A 17,449-nucleotide genomic window follows, 5' to 3' on the forward strand; every position below is an offset into this window, starting at 1 on the left:
TAATCATTCCATTTTCATTCATGATTTTATCTATTTGGGTCATCTCCCTTTTCTTTTTGAGAAGCCTGGCTAGAGGTGTATCAATTTTGTTTATTTTTTCAAAAAACCAACTCTTGGTTTCGTTGATCTGCTCTACAGTTTTTTTAGATTCAATATTGTTTATTTCTGCTCTGATCTTTCTTATTTCTCTTCTTCTGCTGGGTTTAGGCTGTCTTTGCTGTTCCGCTTCTATTTCCTTTAGGTGTGCTGTTAGATTTTGTATTTGGGATTTTTCTTGTTTCTTGAGATAGGCCTGGATTGCAATGTATTTTCCTCTAAGGACTGCCTTAGCTGCATCCCAAAGAGTTTGGATTGTTTTATTTTCATTTTCGTTTGTTTCCATATATTTTTAAATTTCTTCTCTAATTGCCTGGTTGACCTATTCATTCTTTAGTAGGGTGTTCTTTAACCTCCATGCTTTTGGAGGTTTTCCAGACTTTTTCCTGTGTTTGATTTCAAGCTTCATCGTATTGTGGTCCAAAAGTATGCATGGTATGATCTCAATTCTTGTATACTTATGAAGGGCTGTTTTGTGACCCAGTATGTGATCCATCTTGGAGAATGTTCCATGTGCACTCGAGAAGAAAGTATATTCTGTTGCTTTGGGATGCAGAGTTCTAAATATATCTGTCAAGTCCATCTGATCCAATGTATCCTTCAGGGCCCTTGTTTCTTTATTGACCATGTGTCTAGATGATCTATCCGTTGTTGTAAGTGGAGTATTAAAGTCCCCTGCAATTACCACATTCTTGTCAATAAGGTTGCTTATGTTTGTGAGTAATTGTTTTATATATTTGGGGGCTCCTGTATTCGGCACATAGACATTTATAATTGTTAGCTCTTCCTGATGGATAGACCCTGTAATTGTTATATAATGCCCTTCTTCATCTCTTGTTCCAGCCTTTAATTTAAAGTCTAGTTTGTCTGATATAAGTATGGCTACTCCAGCTTTCTTTTGGCTTCCAGTAGCATGATAAATAGTTCTCCATCCCCTCACTCTCAATCTGAAAATGTCCTCAGGTCTAAAATGAGTCTCCTGTAGACAACAAATAGATGGGTCTTGTTTTTTTATCCATTCTGATACCCTATGTCTTTTGGTTGGAGCATTTAGACCATTTACATTCAGTGTTATTATAGAAAGATATGGGTTTAGCATCATTGTGATGTCTGTAGGTTTCATGCTTGTAGCGATGTCTCTGGTACTTTGTCTCACAGGATCCCCCTTAGGACCTCTTGTAGGGCTGGTTTAGTGGTGATGAATTCCTTCAGTTTTTGTTTGTTTGGGAAGACCTTTATCTATCCTTCTATTCTAAATGACAGATTTGCTGGATAGAGGATTCTCGGCTGCATATTTTTTTCTGGTCGTTACATTGAAGATCTCCTGCCATTCCTTTCTGGCCTGCCAAGTTTCAGTAGACAGATCTGTCACGAGTCTTATCGGTCTCCCTTTATATGTTAGAGCACGTTGATCCCTAGCTGCTTTCAGAATTTTCTCTTTATCCTTGTATTTTGCCAGTTTCACTATGATATGTCATGCAGAAGATCGATTCAAGTTACATCTGAAGGGAGTTCTTTGTGCCTCTTGGATTTCAATGCCTTTTTCCTTCCCCAGATCTGGGAAGTTCTCAGCTATTATTTCTTCAAGCACACCTTCAGCACCTTTCCCTCTCTCTTCCTCCTCTGCAATACCAGTTATACGTAGATTATTTCTCTTTAGTGCATCACTTAGTTCTCTAATTTTCCCCTCATACTCCTGGATTTTTTTATCTCTCTTTCTCTCAGCTTCTTCTTTTTCCATAATTTTATCTTCTAGTTCACCTATTCTCTCCTCTGCCAAGCTGTGGTCATTTCCATTTTATTTTGCAGCTCATTAATAGCATTTTTTAACTCCTCCTGGCCGTTCCTGAGTCCCTTGATCTCTGTAGCAAGAGATTCTGTGCTGTCCTCTATACTGTTTTCAAGCCCAGTGATTAACTTTATGACTATTATTCTAAATTCACTTCCTGTTATATTGTTTAAATCATTTTTGATCAGTTTGTTAGCTGTCATTATTTCCTGGAGGTTTTTTTGAGGGGAATTCTTCCGTTTCATCATTTTGGATAGTCCCTGGAGTGTTGTGGAACTGCGGGGCACTTCCCCTGTGCTGTCTTGAATAACTTGCATTGGTGGGCGGGGCTGCAGTCAGACCTGATGTCTGCCTCCAGCCCACCGCTGGGGCCACAGTCAAACTGGTGTTTGCCTTCTCTTTCCCTCTACTAGGGGTGGGATTCGCTGTGGGGTGGCGTGGCCCGTCTGGGCTACTTGCACACTGCCAGGCTTATGGTGCTAGGGATCTGGTGTATTAGCTGGGGTGGATCGGCAAGGTGCACAGGGGCAGGAGGGGTAGGCTCAGCTGGTTTTTCCTTCGGAGATCCGCTTCGGGAGGGGCCCTGCAGCACCTGGAGTGAGTCAGAACTGCCGGAGGGATGGATCCACAGAAGCACAGCGTTGGGTGTTTGCGTGGTGCAAGCAAGTTCCATGATGGGAACTGGTTCCCTTTGGGATTTTGGCTGGGGGATGGTCAAGGGAGATGGCGCTGGCGAGCGCCTTTGTTCCCCACCAAGCTGAGCTCTGTCGTCTGGGGCTCAGCAACTCTCCCTCCCGTTGTTCTCCAGCCCTCCCGCTCTCCGAGCAGATCTGTTAACTTATAACTTTCCAGATGTTAAGTCCTGCTTGCTGTCCAAACACATTCTGTCCAGCCCCTCCGCTTTTGCAAGCCAGACTCAGGGCCTCTGCTTGGCCAGCGGGCCGCGCCTCCGCCCTGGCTCCCTCCCGCCAGTCCGTGTAGCACGCACTGCCTCTCCGCCATTCCTACCCTCTTCCATGGGCCTCTCATCTACGCTTGGCTCTGGAGAATCCGTTCTGCTAGCCTTCTGGCATTTTTCTGGGTTATTTAGGCAGCTGTGGGTGGAATCTAAGTGACCCTCAGGACGCGGTGAGCCCAGCATCCTCCTATGCCGCCGTCTTCCCAGAAGCCTCTGAGACTTGCTTATTTTTGATCAAATAGCTTTTAAGAGAGATGGTGCCATGGAAACTGCTTCTACTCTGTTGACCAAAAGCCAGCATCATTTCCTAGGCAGAGACATATAAAAGCCCCAGGCTTTTCCAATACAGAAAGCCATGCCAAGCTTCCCAGGCTCCAGTCTGTTTTGAGGAGTCCCAAGGCCTGGCATGATTCCCTGATGGTAGCACTTCAGCTGCCAGCCAGCTGAGCCCTATCTTAGTAAATCTTTGTACCCAGGAAAGATGAAGTTGTAGCATCCTGAGTATCTCATCTCTTCAGGCTTGACTTCTTTGGTTTCAGCATGGGTCCCATTAGAGCATCGATCCTTTGGGAAGGGGTAACACTTAGCTACATATACCTGAGTATAAAGGAAAGCTGTAAGAGTGTAGCTCTCACAGAGATAAGGGAGTGGACAAGGATCCAGAGTTTTGGCAGCATACTTGGTTTCTCTTACTGTGGAGCTTGTCAGAGTAGCTAAGAGTCCTATGGCTGACTTGATTCATTCTTTTCTCTTTGAACAGGGCCACCCAGGACAGCCAGGGCCCAGAGGCCCACCTGGCCTGGATGGCTGTAATGGAACTCAAGGAGATGTTGGATATCCAGGCCCTGATGGCTATCCTGGGCTTCTCGGACCACCCGTACGTTGTCAGATCTTTGAACTTTATTTCAAATGGCTTTCTTTGCCTCCAAGTGTGCCCCTTTTCTGCTTTTACAGAGATGTCATTAAGCATCTGTAGGGCAACCACTGCAACCCCTTGTTCAATGCAGGAGTCTATGCTGGCAGCACATTAAAAAGTGTAAAGAAGAATATCAGTTGCAGGGGGTGTACACATGCTCCACTACTTAGAGTTTTTTTTTTTAACTATCCTTTTAGAGTTGGCAAGATTGCTAAAAGACTAGTAAATTTCAGAGGAAAGTACACACTTGGGCTATTTGACATGTTCCCACATCACATACTTGGAGGGCTTACATGGGATCATGGAAGCTCTAATAATGACCCAAAGGGTTTGGCAAGCTTGGTCTAGACCAGTGATTCTTAACCAGGGGTGATTCCCCACACCAAGGGGCATTTTCCAGTTATTATTGGCATTTTTGGTTGTCACAACTGGGAGTATTCTACTAGCACAGGGAAGCTACTCCTAACATCAAGGAATCGTCTGTCACAGTCAATAGTGAGAAATAATTGAGAAATTCTACTCTACACTGGCACAGTTTTCCCCCTCCCCCCACACTCTCATAACCCTTCGTTCTGGGATTGATATGGTATTTATTACACCCTGAGGTCACCACTTTTATTTAATTTTATTCATAAGATAGAGCCCAGTTTTTGGATCTAAATGATCTCTAATAGGTGCCATGCCCTTGTAAAGCTACTTTTATAAGTGACTGGAAAGAGAAAAATAACACATTCAAGCCCATCATCAACCTTACTTGAAATAATCTAAGCAACCAAGGGTACTGATGTGATATATCTAGCTAGAAATCATGCTATTAAACAGATTCCATAGCTACATGAATTAATTGGCATTTTTTTTCAGTATGTCTTATTCCAATGCTATCTCATGTACTTTTTTGTTATTAAAGTATAATTGATGTATAATATCATATTAGTTTCAGTTGTACAACATAATGACATGATATTTGTACACATTACAAAATGATCACTACAGTAAGTCTAGTTACCAGCTGTCACCATACAGAGTGACAAATTTTTTTTTCTTATGATGAGAACCTTCAAGGTCTACTCTCTCAGCAACTTTCAGGTATGCAGTAAAATATTATTTATTATAGGAGCACCTGGCTGGCTTAGTAAGTGCAACATGAGACTCTTGATCTTGGGGTTGTAAGTTCAAGCCTCACATTGGATGTAGAGATTACTTAAAAATAAAATCTTTAGGGGCACCTGGCTGACTCAGTTGGTTAAGCATCCAACTCTTGATTTTGGCTCAGGTCATGATCTCATCATTCACGAGATTGAGCCCTGCATTGGGCTCTGTGCTGAGAGTTCAGAGCCTGCTTGGAATTGTCTCTCTCCCTCTCTCTCTGCCCATTCCCCACTTGTGCACATACTCTCTTTCTCAAAATAAATAAATATACTTTTAAAATAATAATAATGATAATAAAATAAAATGTTTTAAAAAATTATTTACTATAGTCACCATGCTGTACATGACATCCCCGTGACTTACTTATTTTGTAACTGGAAGTTTGTGTCTATTGATACCCTTCACCCATTTTGCCTATCCCCTTACCAATCGCCCCTCTGCAACCACCAATCTATTCTTTGTATCTGAGATTTGTTTTGTTTTGTTTGTTTTGTTTTTGTTTTTGAGTCTACAAATAAGTGAAATCATATGGTATTTGTCTTTCTCTGTCTGACTTATTTCACTTAGCATAATATCCTCAAGGTCAATCCATGTTGTTGCAAATGGCAAAATTTCATTCTTTTATGGCTGAATAGTATTCCAGTGTGTGTGTGTGTGTGTGTGTGTGTGTGTGTGTGTATCACATCTTCTTTATCCCTTCATCCATTGTTGGACACTTAGGTTATTTCCATACCTGGGTATTTATACCAAGAAAAGAAAAACACTAATTCAAAAAGGTATATGCACCCAATGTTCATTGAAGCTTTGTGTAACTAGCATTTTATTGGAAAAGCAGCACCATTGCCTTCAGTGACCAAGTTGTTGGTGTGGGTATACATGTAAGAAAGTGAGATAGACAAAGCACAAGCCTCAGATTGGCATAAAGGACCTTGACATCTAAAGACCAAACCAATATGCAGTGCGGGTGGGGAATGGAGAAAGATGTATTACCAACATAGTACCAGCTGTTTGAGTCACAAAGGCCTCCAAACACTGCCATGGCAACAGAAGAGAACAAATCACATCTATGTTAAGAGAATGGAAATCCAGCAAAGTAAGTAAATGCTGCCCCCAAGAGGGAGAAAAGAAATATTTAGATAATAAACATCCCCTGACAGCCAAAAGGACAAGGTTAAAACCTAATCCTGTCCCTAAGCTTCCCCTTAAGCCTAAATAGGAATTTGGGCTTATATTTTACTAAGCTGAACATTAATAACCATGCTGAAACTCCAGTGGCTATTCTTTCAAGTTTCTTTGATAAAAGTAGTTTCCATAAGAATAAAGGGAACAGGAAATGTTAGGAAGGAAGCTGGTTTGTTTTTCTGAGACCATTTGTTTTTCTAACATACCTATGATCCTTGAGCTCAAGGGATCCATAATTCAGGCAATTCTTCAGTCCCCAGAGCTTAGTCCTACTCCCAATACTAACTGGGAAATCCCATGACTTCCCCTTAGCTATAGGGATATTGATTTTCCCCAGGAGGGCAACATTTAGCAGACATTAGCCAGCATCTGCCAGTGAGACTGTAAAAAGCCTGGTTGACAGACAAGTTGGGTATACTTTGAACTGTTTTCCATGTTAATAGTGAGGCACACCAGACTCTTAGATGGGTGTTGAAGCTGAGGTCTTATGGTAGAAGCACAGGATAGAGATGATTTTGTAGATATTTCTTAAACCAGAGGGCTGCAAACTGGCCCATGTGACCCTTGGCCTGTGGCTTGGTTTTACAGTTTTAAAAGTGTGTGCAGAAAAAAGAGAAGAAGCATATAAGGCAGAGCCCAGATACAGCCCACACAGTCCAAATTACTTACTCTCTGGCTCTTTACAGAAGTTCTTCAACCCCTGTCCTAGACAAAGGCCCTGTCAGAGACATATCTGTGAGGGGTGGAGCAGATGAGCTATAAGCTTATGAATGACATGCGCATTATATGTGGACTTTCAGATCAGTGTTCTGAATAGAGTCAAAGTGTCTTACTTTCTAATCCCTTTATAGACTTTGGACTCAGGATTTGGGGAAGCAGGTATACAGCTTTGAGACACAACACCTGTTTGGGGGATGCACTTTTTGTTCCTTAGCACAGCCATAGAATAAACGACATAATTTTACACTGTTGCCGTTGCATCCCCTAGGTGATCAGGTCATATCGTTAACAAAGCTGTGTGTGTGTGCATTTCCTCACAAGTTTTTCTTATTTTACTCAGGGGCTTCCTGGCCAGAAAGGCTCTAAAGGTGAACCTGTCCTTGCCCAAGGTAGTTTCAAAGGAATAAAGGTAAGAGCCTCTAAGGCAGACAGCTAACTAGGCTGGCTATAAGCTGAGCTTCCTGGGATTGGGCCCCACCTCCAATAAAAACATTTCCAAAACTAGCATCTGTGTCTCTATTTAAGGAGCAGACCAAGCTAGATTTAAAAGGGATCCGGAGCTTTTTGTGGTGGAAACACTGACAGAAATGTTTGCAACCATACCGTCAAAGAGATTTGCTTTGTAAGATCTAGACCAAAAATAGGAGATAGATCAGCAAACAAACGGTTTGCATGGGTATCATTTTCTTTGACAAGCCAAGACATTTCCTGGAGACAGATACTTTTTGTCTACTCTACAATCCTTGATGTCTGCATGCCTTGGTATGAAGCCATGCATATCTCTGCCCATCTCAGCATGCCCACCAGCCCAGGATCCTGGCCCCGCCCTTTTCTGTACCTGCACACCAACCCATTGCCCTAGCTGGGCCCCTGGCTGTCTGCAAAAATTGCCCATCAACTCTTCAGCTGGCTGGAAAATTTTCATCTCTTCCTAGAATTGACAAGAACCTTCTGTATTCTTGTGACTGTACTCTTGATGTATGCTACCTGGTATCCTGTGGGCCCCTCAGTAAACTCTGGTGCCAAATGATTGACCCTATTCCCTTGCAGAGTAGGAGGTGAGCTCATCATTTCCCTGGTAGCAGATGGGTATCTATGTGCCCAACATATGAAGGGAAGATGCACACATGTTCATTCAGCTGAGGATGGCACCTTCCTGTCTTCCATCCATGCACAGAACCAGGAACATTAGACATCATTTTGGAAGGCAGTGATTGGGGTGGGTGGCCGAGAACTGGAGAAGGCACAGGGTTTGGGCTCTTGGTTTAGGTTCCACAGCAGAAGATAGAATGGTAGACTTGTAAAGGACCTCATGATTGTTGGATTCATGTTGATCATTTTACAGATAGAAAAACTGAGGTACACTGAGGCTGTGTGACTTCCTCAGACTCACATAGCTAGTTTACCGAAGAGCTAAAACCCAGGCAGTGCTCTTTCTGTGTTGCAGAGAGCTGATTTTTGACTGTACGCCAAATGGGGTAAGACTAGCAGGTGTCAAAATATGGCCATTGTCATAGCAAGCACTGATTAAATGGTTTTGCCAAAAATCAAAGAGACCCTGGACCCAGTGGAATACAGCAATTTCCACAAGATGGTTATATTACAGATTCATACAGTGACTTAAGATGCTTCAAAGTAATTAAAATGTAATCAGAGACTGTATGCTCTGTTGATTCTCCCTTGAAATGTCTGATTTGCATTGTATACATATGGGCACAGATTCTCTGGGGATGAAGGCACACAGGAAGGTAGTTTTGCTTTCTTCCAGAAAGAGCAGGAAAATCACCAGCCCACAGAAGCCGTTTCTAATTGATAAGTTCCTAGCAAAGGTGAAAATTAATTAATCCAAGTAAAATATTAAACCCTGTTCAACCAAGGCTATAATATTTGTCTTCTAGACAAATCTAGAGTCTGGATTTTTCTTAGGAAAAAAAAAGTAAGTGGCTGAATATGCCCAATTCATGCATTATTTAAAACACAAGACCTTGACAGAGGAGGCCCAAGCATCAGCAGTGTTGTGTTTCTGCCCATGAAGTGTGGGTTAGTATCTATGAAATAATACCACAGCTTTAATGGATCTCTTCAGTGTCCTGCCTTTGTCTGTTTTTCAGGGGGAGCCTGGACTGCCTGGACTGGATGGAATCACTGTAAGTTGTTATATATGTGTGGAGCTCTCAATGTTGAGTCAATAGCTACTGCTGGTCCCTTTGCATTCTTTATGGTATTCAAAGGTCTTTGGAGACATTCTCAAGGAAAATCCAGACAGTTGAGGTAGAGCGGATCACACTGTTGACATTTTCCAGGTGAGAACATTCTGAGAGAGTAGACCATCCCCCTCAAGTTAACATGACAGGCAAGCTTTCAACCCTTTAGGCCAGGGACCTGCAAACTCCCTGAGATGTATTAGGAAAGAATTTGCCTTTCATTCAGCAACTGTTTACTGTTTTCTGTGTGTGTCAATTGTTGTGGGTAAAACAAAACAAATAGAACACTCTTCTTTAGAAGCTATTCCATATAGGGGTGCCTGGGTGGCTCAGTCAGTTAAGCATCTGACTTCGGCTCAGGTCATGTTCTTGGGGTTCACGAGTTTGAGTCCCGCATCAGGCTCCATGCTGACAGCCTAGAGCCTGGAGGCTGCTTCAGATTCTGTGTCTCCCTTTCTCTCTGTCCCCCCACCCTACTCATGCTCTCTCTCTCTCTCTCCAAACTAAATAAACATTTTAAAAAATTTAGAAGCTATTCCATATAGAAATTCCTTTCAGGGACTTTTAATAAAATAGGGAGTCCATGAGGAGCCATGAGTTGTATTAATAAGAGCTTTCTACTTCCTTGAATTGCCACATTGTCATTGCTTTCCTTTGAAGTGGCTTAAGAAAAGCCACATCTTTCTTCCTTCTTTCCTATATGAGGGTTCCTTCCTTTCTTCTTTTCATTCGAGAACAGGTATTGAGCTCCCACTAGCAGCAAAGTGCTAGGAGTGATCCCTGAGACAGTGTAGACATGATCTTTGCCCATGCCCAACCCACCCCACCCCCCACACACCCAGATGTGAAAAACTAGTAGGACTGGGGCATAAGAATTCCACAACAGCTTTGAGAAAGAGATGCTGTCCACCTAAAGATACATCATGGGAGACTTCATATCTTCATATCTAAGACAAAGAAGGTAGCCTCATAGAAGTGTGGGTAATGTTTAGGCTGGCTGGCAATGGGAGGAAGCTTCGTAAACAGAGAGAGCAGTGTGAGAAGAGGTAGGTAGGCAGGAAACGAAATGCAGTGCAAGCACACATGCAAAACAGAGGTGAAGTAAAGATCAAGCACACACAGATCCCCTAGTGCCAAACAGCACTGGCTTAGATGGTGTGTTAACTACATTTGTACAATCACATCCACTGTGGTAGCTGCATAGGTCTTCTTAGGAATTCATTTCTCTGCCCACAAAGGTAAAGTGTTCGCTTACATACACAGGCATGATAAATACATCCACTTAGATTTGGGGAGGATGGTTTGGTGGCTGAATAAGAGATTTGTGGTCAGTAAGGAGACCACAGATTATTAATTTTGTCGAGGCGATGTTCTATTTCCTGGGGAACCTCTGAACCCCTACTTTCTCTTGACTTCACTTAGCCCCTCCATCCCTTACATATCACCTTATTACCATCCCCAGCTTTAATTGAGCCATACTTTGCCCCATGCCATCTTTCTCTTCAGATTTTGTTGTCTGGCTTGTAATATTGTTGTTATCAATTCAGTTCCACGTATTTTCTTGTTTCTCTTCTGTTTTTTTCTTTGACCCACGGAAATGTGCGTTGTTTAATTTCTCAGTATTTGGCAACTTCCCAGCTATCTTTACATGGCTGATTTCTAGTTTGGTGTCATTGCACTTAGAGTGAACACTTCATATGATTTCAATACTTTTAAATCTGTTGACATTTGTTTCATGGCTCAGCATATGAAACAATCTTGGTGAATGTGCCATATGCACTTAGAGTATGTGTTCAAGCTGTTTTGGGGTTTAGCAATCTAAAAAATGTCCATTAGGTCAAGGTAGCTGACAACGCTATTTCAATCTACTGGGTCCTTATTGGATTTTTTTGTTTGTTTGTTTGTTTGTTTGGTTGGTTTGGTTTGGTCTCTAGTTCTGTTTATTACTGAGGAAGGGATGTTAAAATCCTCCAGCTCTTTGCAGATTTGTTTATTTCTCCATGCAGTTCTGTCAGATTTTGCTACATGCCTTTTGAAGCTGTGCTATTAGATGCATATACATCTAAGATTATTATGTGTTCTTGATCAGTTGACCTAGTTTACCATTGCAAAATGCCCCCTCTTTACCTCTGGTAATATTCTTTGTCCCGAAGTCTACTTTATTTTATATTAACATAACTGTTTTCATGTTCTTTCTAAGTTTTTTTACATCACTTTAATATAAAAATTGACAAATATTGAGCAAAGCTGAATGAATTTTGCAGTGAACACCCATACCATTAATATTTTACTATACTTGCTTTATCCCACGTCAATCCATCTATCCATCCTTATCCATCCATCAATCCATCTTATTGTCGATGCATTTCAAAGTAAATTGCAGACAATAGTACTCTTACCCCTAAATGCTACAGCATGCCTATCATTACCTAGGCTTCAAAATGTGTTTGCATCTTTTCTTTTTATGTAAAAGTTACATACAATGAAATACACAAATCTTAAATGTATACTTGCTGAGTTCTGACAAATATATACTCCTATGTAACCCAAAGCCATCTTAAGGTATAAAACATTGTCATCACCTCAGAAAGTTTCCTTCTGCTCCTTCCCAGTCAATTCCTGCCTCCACCCAAAGGAAACCACTGTTTTGATTTCTCTCCATCATAGTTCAGTTTTTCCCATTCTAGAACTTTATATAAAGGGAATGATATAATATATAGGCTTTGGGAGTCTGGGCTTCTTTCACTTAGCACAATGCTTTTGATATTTATCCACATTGTATCATATATCAGTAGGTTATTGCTTTTTATGGTGAATATTTATTCCACTGTATAGATGCATCACAGTTATTTATCAGTCCTTGTATCAATGGACACCTGGGACATTTCCAATTTTTTTTTTTACTATGAATAAAGTTCCCGTGAACATTCTTGTGCAATTCTTGTGGACACATATTTCCAATTTTCTCGAGAAACTGTCCTCTTTTTGACCTTGGGGTAAAAACTTGTGTCTTCAGGGCCCACAAGGAGCACCCGGATCTCCAGGAGCTGTAGGACCCATGGGACCACCAGGATTGCAAGTAAGACCAACCTAAATCTACCCATGTGATCACAGTATTCACAGGGATGCTTCCCCGCCAAGGCCATGGATTAAATAGAAGCCTATATAGGCTCTCCTAGTGGAAATTCTCCAGCCTATATAGGCTCTCCTCCTCCTTCCATTCTTGGAGGATTAATGTGAAGCATGCTTCTGTAAGGAGCTATTTGTTGTCTCTATCAGGGTCTTTCTGCCTATCCACTGTGTGCTTCCAAAGCCTCCTACTCTAGCTGAACCTGAAGTACGGCCCAGGGGCGTAACTGGCACATCTGTTGCCCGTTTCCACTCCCCTCACTCATGACAGACCTTGCCAATTAATCACATGATCACCACCATCACTCACCCTGGTCACAAAAGAAGCTTCAAAATCCTTCTCCACACTGCAGCTTGGACAGTGCTACCTACTTACCTGTCTTTCTGATACCAAACCTGTTTGCCCTCACTGGTATAGAAAAAGCATATAGCCAGTTATCCATGTGGTTCTGGGAAAGGCCCATCCCCAGATTGTTCTTTCTCCCCGGTGCATGAAATCTCACCACTGATTACTTTGGTTTAGCTTCACCAAAAGCCATTATTTTTAAATTTCTGGCCATTTGGGAAGAATGATGCATGAGTCTTTACCACCTTAGCATAAATGTGATTATCAGGCCAATTTGGGAGATTTCAAAGGAGATTAAAAAACGAAAGAACCATGGGAGAAGGAGCTAGAATCTGCTACACTAAAGCCAGAATATACTGTGAGGAGCAGGGGCACCTGGGTGGCTCAGTCGGTTAAGCCTCCAACTTCGGCTCAGGCCATGATCTCGCAGCTTGTGAGTTCAAGCCCTGCACCAGGCTCTGTGCTGACAGCTTAGAGCCCGGACCCTCCTTCAAATTCTGTTTCCACCTCTGTCTGCACCACCCCTGGTTGCACATTCTCTTTCTCTCTCTCTAATATAAATAAACATAAAAAAAAAAGAATATACTGTGGGGGCCTCATCTCTAGTGACTCTCAACATGCTCACACTCTTTTTGCCTGAAACTAACAAGTGCTCTTTCCTTCCATTTTTTAATATAGGGTCCTCCAGGCCCTCCCGGTTTCCCTGGTCCTGATGTAAGTATACTTTGTCTTGGGGCATTTGGCCTCCTACCACTAAGTACTCTAGTTTCCCCAGAGATATTCTGGTTTGGTTAAACACACTTTCTGGTAAAAAAGAATGCATTCCAATTTAAGTTCCTAGAGCTTGTTTAGTAATTGATTTTGTTTTTCCTCCCTGCAACCCTGTGCCCCAGGGGAATATGGGGTTAGGTTTCCAAGGAGAGAAAGGAGTCAAGGTAAATAGATTTTGGAAAATACAATGTGCATTCCATATGCTCCAAGAAACATCTCTGGCTGCACACATGTGCCTGCTTGTGTTTTAAGGGGATTTGGACCTTTGCCTTGGGAAATGAGCATTTCCCACTCCACGTGGATCCTCTGGTGGGATCTGTGGAGGGCTGCATGTGCACATGACACACATAGGTTCCTGTGGTCTTTTTCCTTCAAAATATTGTAGTCTTCCTGCTTCCTACTTGTGAAGTGTGTATATCTTACAAACATACTCTCTTGAAATAGATTCCATCTTCCTTCCACCTGGGTATTTCCCTGGTATTTTGTATATTGTCTCACCTTCTCTTTCCTTTCCTTTGCTTCCCCTCTTCCCTCCATCCTTCCTCTTCCTCTTCCTTCTCCTCCTGTCTGCCTTTCTATCCCCTCTGTCTCTCCTCCTTAACCTCTCTTTCACCACTCTCTTCTATCCCCCTTCCCTTATTCTCCTGTTTCCTTCTGCACAAACTGGACAGTGATTTGGGAGCCTCAAGGGAGACTGGGAGCTTGTCCTCTCCACCCTTCATGGCTGCCTCTTGTAGATTGCACTGCCTTCAAGGAGCAAATCCAGCCTCCAGTGTTCCAACACAGACTGCCTCTGCTTGTGCTGTTGGCAAGGACTAGACCAGTTATAGTCCAATCACCATTGCCGAGAGGTGGCCATTCACCTGGCTCAAAACCCTTTCTTGCTCTCTTCTAAACACCCTTTGATGCATGACCATGGCAACCATGAACTTGTGGTTTCCTTTCATTCATCTTGCTTCTTCCCTCTGCAGTGCTGGTACAAAATGCATTTGTTCAGGCTTATACTTCTTCCCACCCCTTGGCACTGATAGTTTTGTTGCCTCACTGATGCAAGGCTGAGGGTAAAGAGGCCAAAGTAATGGAGAGTTTATTTGTGAATTACAACCAGAGGACAAACCTAGCCTCTGAAGTGGTTTGTGTGGTTTCTGCTTTGCTTAACATCCCCTTTGATCTTACAGGGGGATGTTGGCCTCCCAGGCCCTGCGGGACCCCCACCATCTACTGGAGAACTGGAATTTATGGGATTTCCCAAAGGGAAGAAAGGATCCAAGGTAGTGAATATTTAGGCCCAGGAAATGTTAATAATCCTTTTCCTATTAATACCAAAGTTCAACTCTAGTAACGAGACTATATTGGAAAGATATTCTGGGTAATGCTTTTTTGTTTGGAAGTGAGGGTAAAGCCTTCTTTGTTTTGTCCCTTACAAAAAGCTCTGTAAAATGTCTGTGTGTTGGTGTGTGGCTATGAGTGGGCCTGGGCTCCTGAGTATTTAAGTCCTATTTTCTATGTTTCGCTTTTTCAAATTCAATTATCAAGATGCTGAATAACTTAAAACAAACATTAAATAATTGGGTTTTTTTGTCCTAACTCCCAACCCTCTCAATACTTATGTTGTCCCCAAAGCACTATGACAGAACACATAGGGTATAAATGGTTGCTTTTAAGTTATCTTTTTAAAGAAGTTATTTGCCCTCAAAACCTGACCTTACAAATAGAATATACTGTCACCAAGAGGCAGTAGATGCCTTAATTCACCTGATCTGAACTACCAAGGCTAAAGCTGTTAGACCTGTTTAGCTGAGATATGTTATAATCTCTATTTCGATGTGAGTGGGTGTGTATTTGAATGCCTATATGCTGTTAAGGTATGCAGGTATCTTTCAGTAACCTGCATTTCCTTCCTTCCTTCCTTCCTGGGGTTCCCTTAAGTTTTGTGACTCTGTTCCTGTGGTCAAGGGGCCCAGTGAGGGGAAGGTGCTTACTTCCATGTCTTTAATTTTGTCTTTGAGAAAGCAACAGCTCCAGGCCCTCTTCAGGTTTACAGAAAGTAATAATTAATTTGGGAACACTTTGGGAATATATGAAAGATCACCTGCCTCCTTGATCATTCCCAAACCTTAGGGAGCCCTTTCATGGCACAAATAAGTAAACTAGCACATCAGGGAAAGACATATTAGAGTGTTATGGGTCCCTATCCAAACTGTAGTTGTTACTTTTTTCTCCAAACCATTGATTTCTTTGCAACCTATAATTTGTAACAGGAAATCACACTGAACAGCTCTTCCACTAGGAAGATCACAGATGACTGTCTTCTGTCTCCCAATTAGCCTCAACATTTGAGATTCTGTTTTAGACAGTTTCCATTCCCTGCCGTAGGCCTTGGTCCTTCCCACACCACAAGGGCTCCCTAAGCTGATATCCTGCCGCAGTTATTAGTTAGGAATCCTGGGGAATTTACACCACCTGATACCCCATTGGTTCCCCACTGCTCAGCCCATGCAGCTCAAGGGAGCCATGTCCTTTGCGTTCACTGTTTCCTGCTGTTACTCACTAATCTTTGGTTGATTTTTCAGGGTGAACCAGGGCTTCCGGGTTTACCAGGAATAAGTGGCCCTCCAGGTCTCCCGGTAAGTCTCCCTGTTTGGTCAACATGCATTTAAGGACCTGATTGGACAAGAACTATAGCAATAGAAGGCTAACAGGAAGACCTCTTCCTGTGGTTATTGTAGACAATTCTATCATCTTCATTATTAGAAGGCATTTAAGGAAATATTCTTGTTTCTCAAAACTATGGAGACATTAGCATGGTTCTTCATGAAGCCATAGATCTTAACGGTTATTAGCCTAAGCTCTAGAATTAAAACAGACCTAGGCTTGACTTATGGTCTCACTAATTTCTACCTTTGTGAACTTGGACAATTTTCTTAACTTATCTGAGTTCTAGTTTCCCTCAAAAAACAGGGGGGGGGGGGATGATAATGGTGTGGTTATAAGGATTATGTGAGAAAAGGACTTAGTACCTGCCTGGCATATATCAATTGTTCAGTAAATGGTAGTTAATCTTAGTAGCCCTATCTTCACTCCACTATCTGCCTTGTACCTTAGAGTCTTTCACTCAACTTATACCTTTTGAGAGGCCCTATGTTCCAGGCATTCTGCTAGACAACAGTAAATAACAGTCAAATAAGTAAAAATCCTTGTCCTTGAGGAGAGTACATTCTAATGGGGGAGTGAGGGAGGATACAGACACTAAACAAGTAAACAAATGTATTAAGGACAAGTTCATATAGTAGCAAGTGATACATAGAAAATAAAAAAGGGTAAAGTGATAGAATGTGGATTGAGAAAGGAGTGGGCTACTTTGGGCAGAGTGGTCACAAAGGGCCTTTCTGAGGAAGTGAACATTATGGAGAAGTGAGTCACATGAAGATCAGCAAGAGTGTTTTTGGTAAGTGCCAAGACCCTGAGGTTGGCAAAACTTTACTGCTTGTGAGGAACAGCAAGAAAGTGAGTATGTGGAACAGAGTCAGCAAAGGCAAGAACCAGGGAGATAGGCAAGAGCCAGACCCTTTGTAGGTTGAATGTGGCTTTTGTGTTAAATGTAATAGGAAGCCATCAGAAGGCTCTGACTTACATTTAAAATTTTTTTTTCAATGTTTATTTATTTTTGAGACAGAGAGAGACAGAGTATGAACAGGGGAGGGGCAGAGAGAGAGGGAGACACAGAATCCGAAACAGGCTCCAGGCCCTGAGCGGTCAGCACAGAGCCTGACGTGGGGCTCGAACTCACGGACCGCGAGATCATGACCTGAGCCAAAGTTGGACGGTTAACTGACTGAGCCACCCAGGTGCCCCAGTAGCTCACATATTTCTATTGGATAGCACAAATACAAAATACTTTGCAAGTGGGTTGGGAAACAAGGTTTGTACTTTCCTTTGTGAGCATTGTACATAGACTCTAATCACCTCACATCATCCCCAAGAGGTAAGCAAGGTGAGATGGGCTTATCTCCCTGTAATGAAAAGGAAACCATGGCTTGAATGGATGAAGACGCATGTCCAGAGTCACACAGCAAGTCATTAGCAGAGTTAAGACTGGAATCCAAGTTTCTCAAAAGCTAGCCAATTCATACTGCCTTTATCATACTGCTCCCTACAGTCTAGTTCGTATTTCTCATGGTGGTGGTGG

At 42.3% G+C, this 17,449-nt stretch overlaps 1 protein-coding gene across 5 annotated transcripts in view; it reads left to right on the forward strand.

The window, feature by feature from the left end:
• COL4A6 (collagen type IV alpha 6 chain) overlaps positions 1-17,449 on the forward strand; it is a 284,904-nt gene that overhangs the window by 222,925 nt on the left and 44,530 nt on the right. For 3 of the 5 annotated variants that reach the window (XM_081793122.1, XM_081793126.1, XM_081793124.1), the window contains exons 6-13: positions 3,604-3,720; positions 7,151-7,219; positions 8,922-8,957; positions 12,031-12,093; positions 13,168-13,203; positions 13,383-13,424; positions 14,439-14,531; positions 15,834-15,887. In XM_081793122.1, the coding sequence (XP_081649248.1) occupies positions 3,604-3,720; positions 7,151-7,219; positions 8,922-8,957; positions 12,031-12,093; positions 13,168-13,203; positions 13,383-13,424; positions 14,439-14,531; positions 15,834-15,887 (510 nt within the window). The remainder of the gene's footprint in view (positions 1-3,603; positions 3,721-7,150; positions 7,220-8,921; positions 8,958-12,030; positions 12,094-13,167; positions 13,204-13,382; positions 13,425-14,438; positions 14,532-15,833; positions 15,888-17,449) is intronic. The other 2 variants (XM_081793123.1, XM_081793125.1) reach the window with 2 other exon arrangements.

This window comes from Panthera onca, chromosome X, assembly GCF_046562875.1.
Source record: "Panthera onca isolate mPanOnc1 chromosome X, mPanOnc1 haplotype 2, whole genome shotgun sequence".
NCBI lineage: Eukaryota > Metazoa > Chordata > Mammalia > Carnivora > Felidae > Panthera > Panthera onca.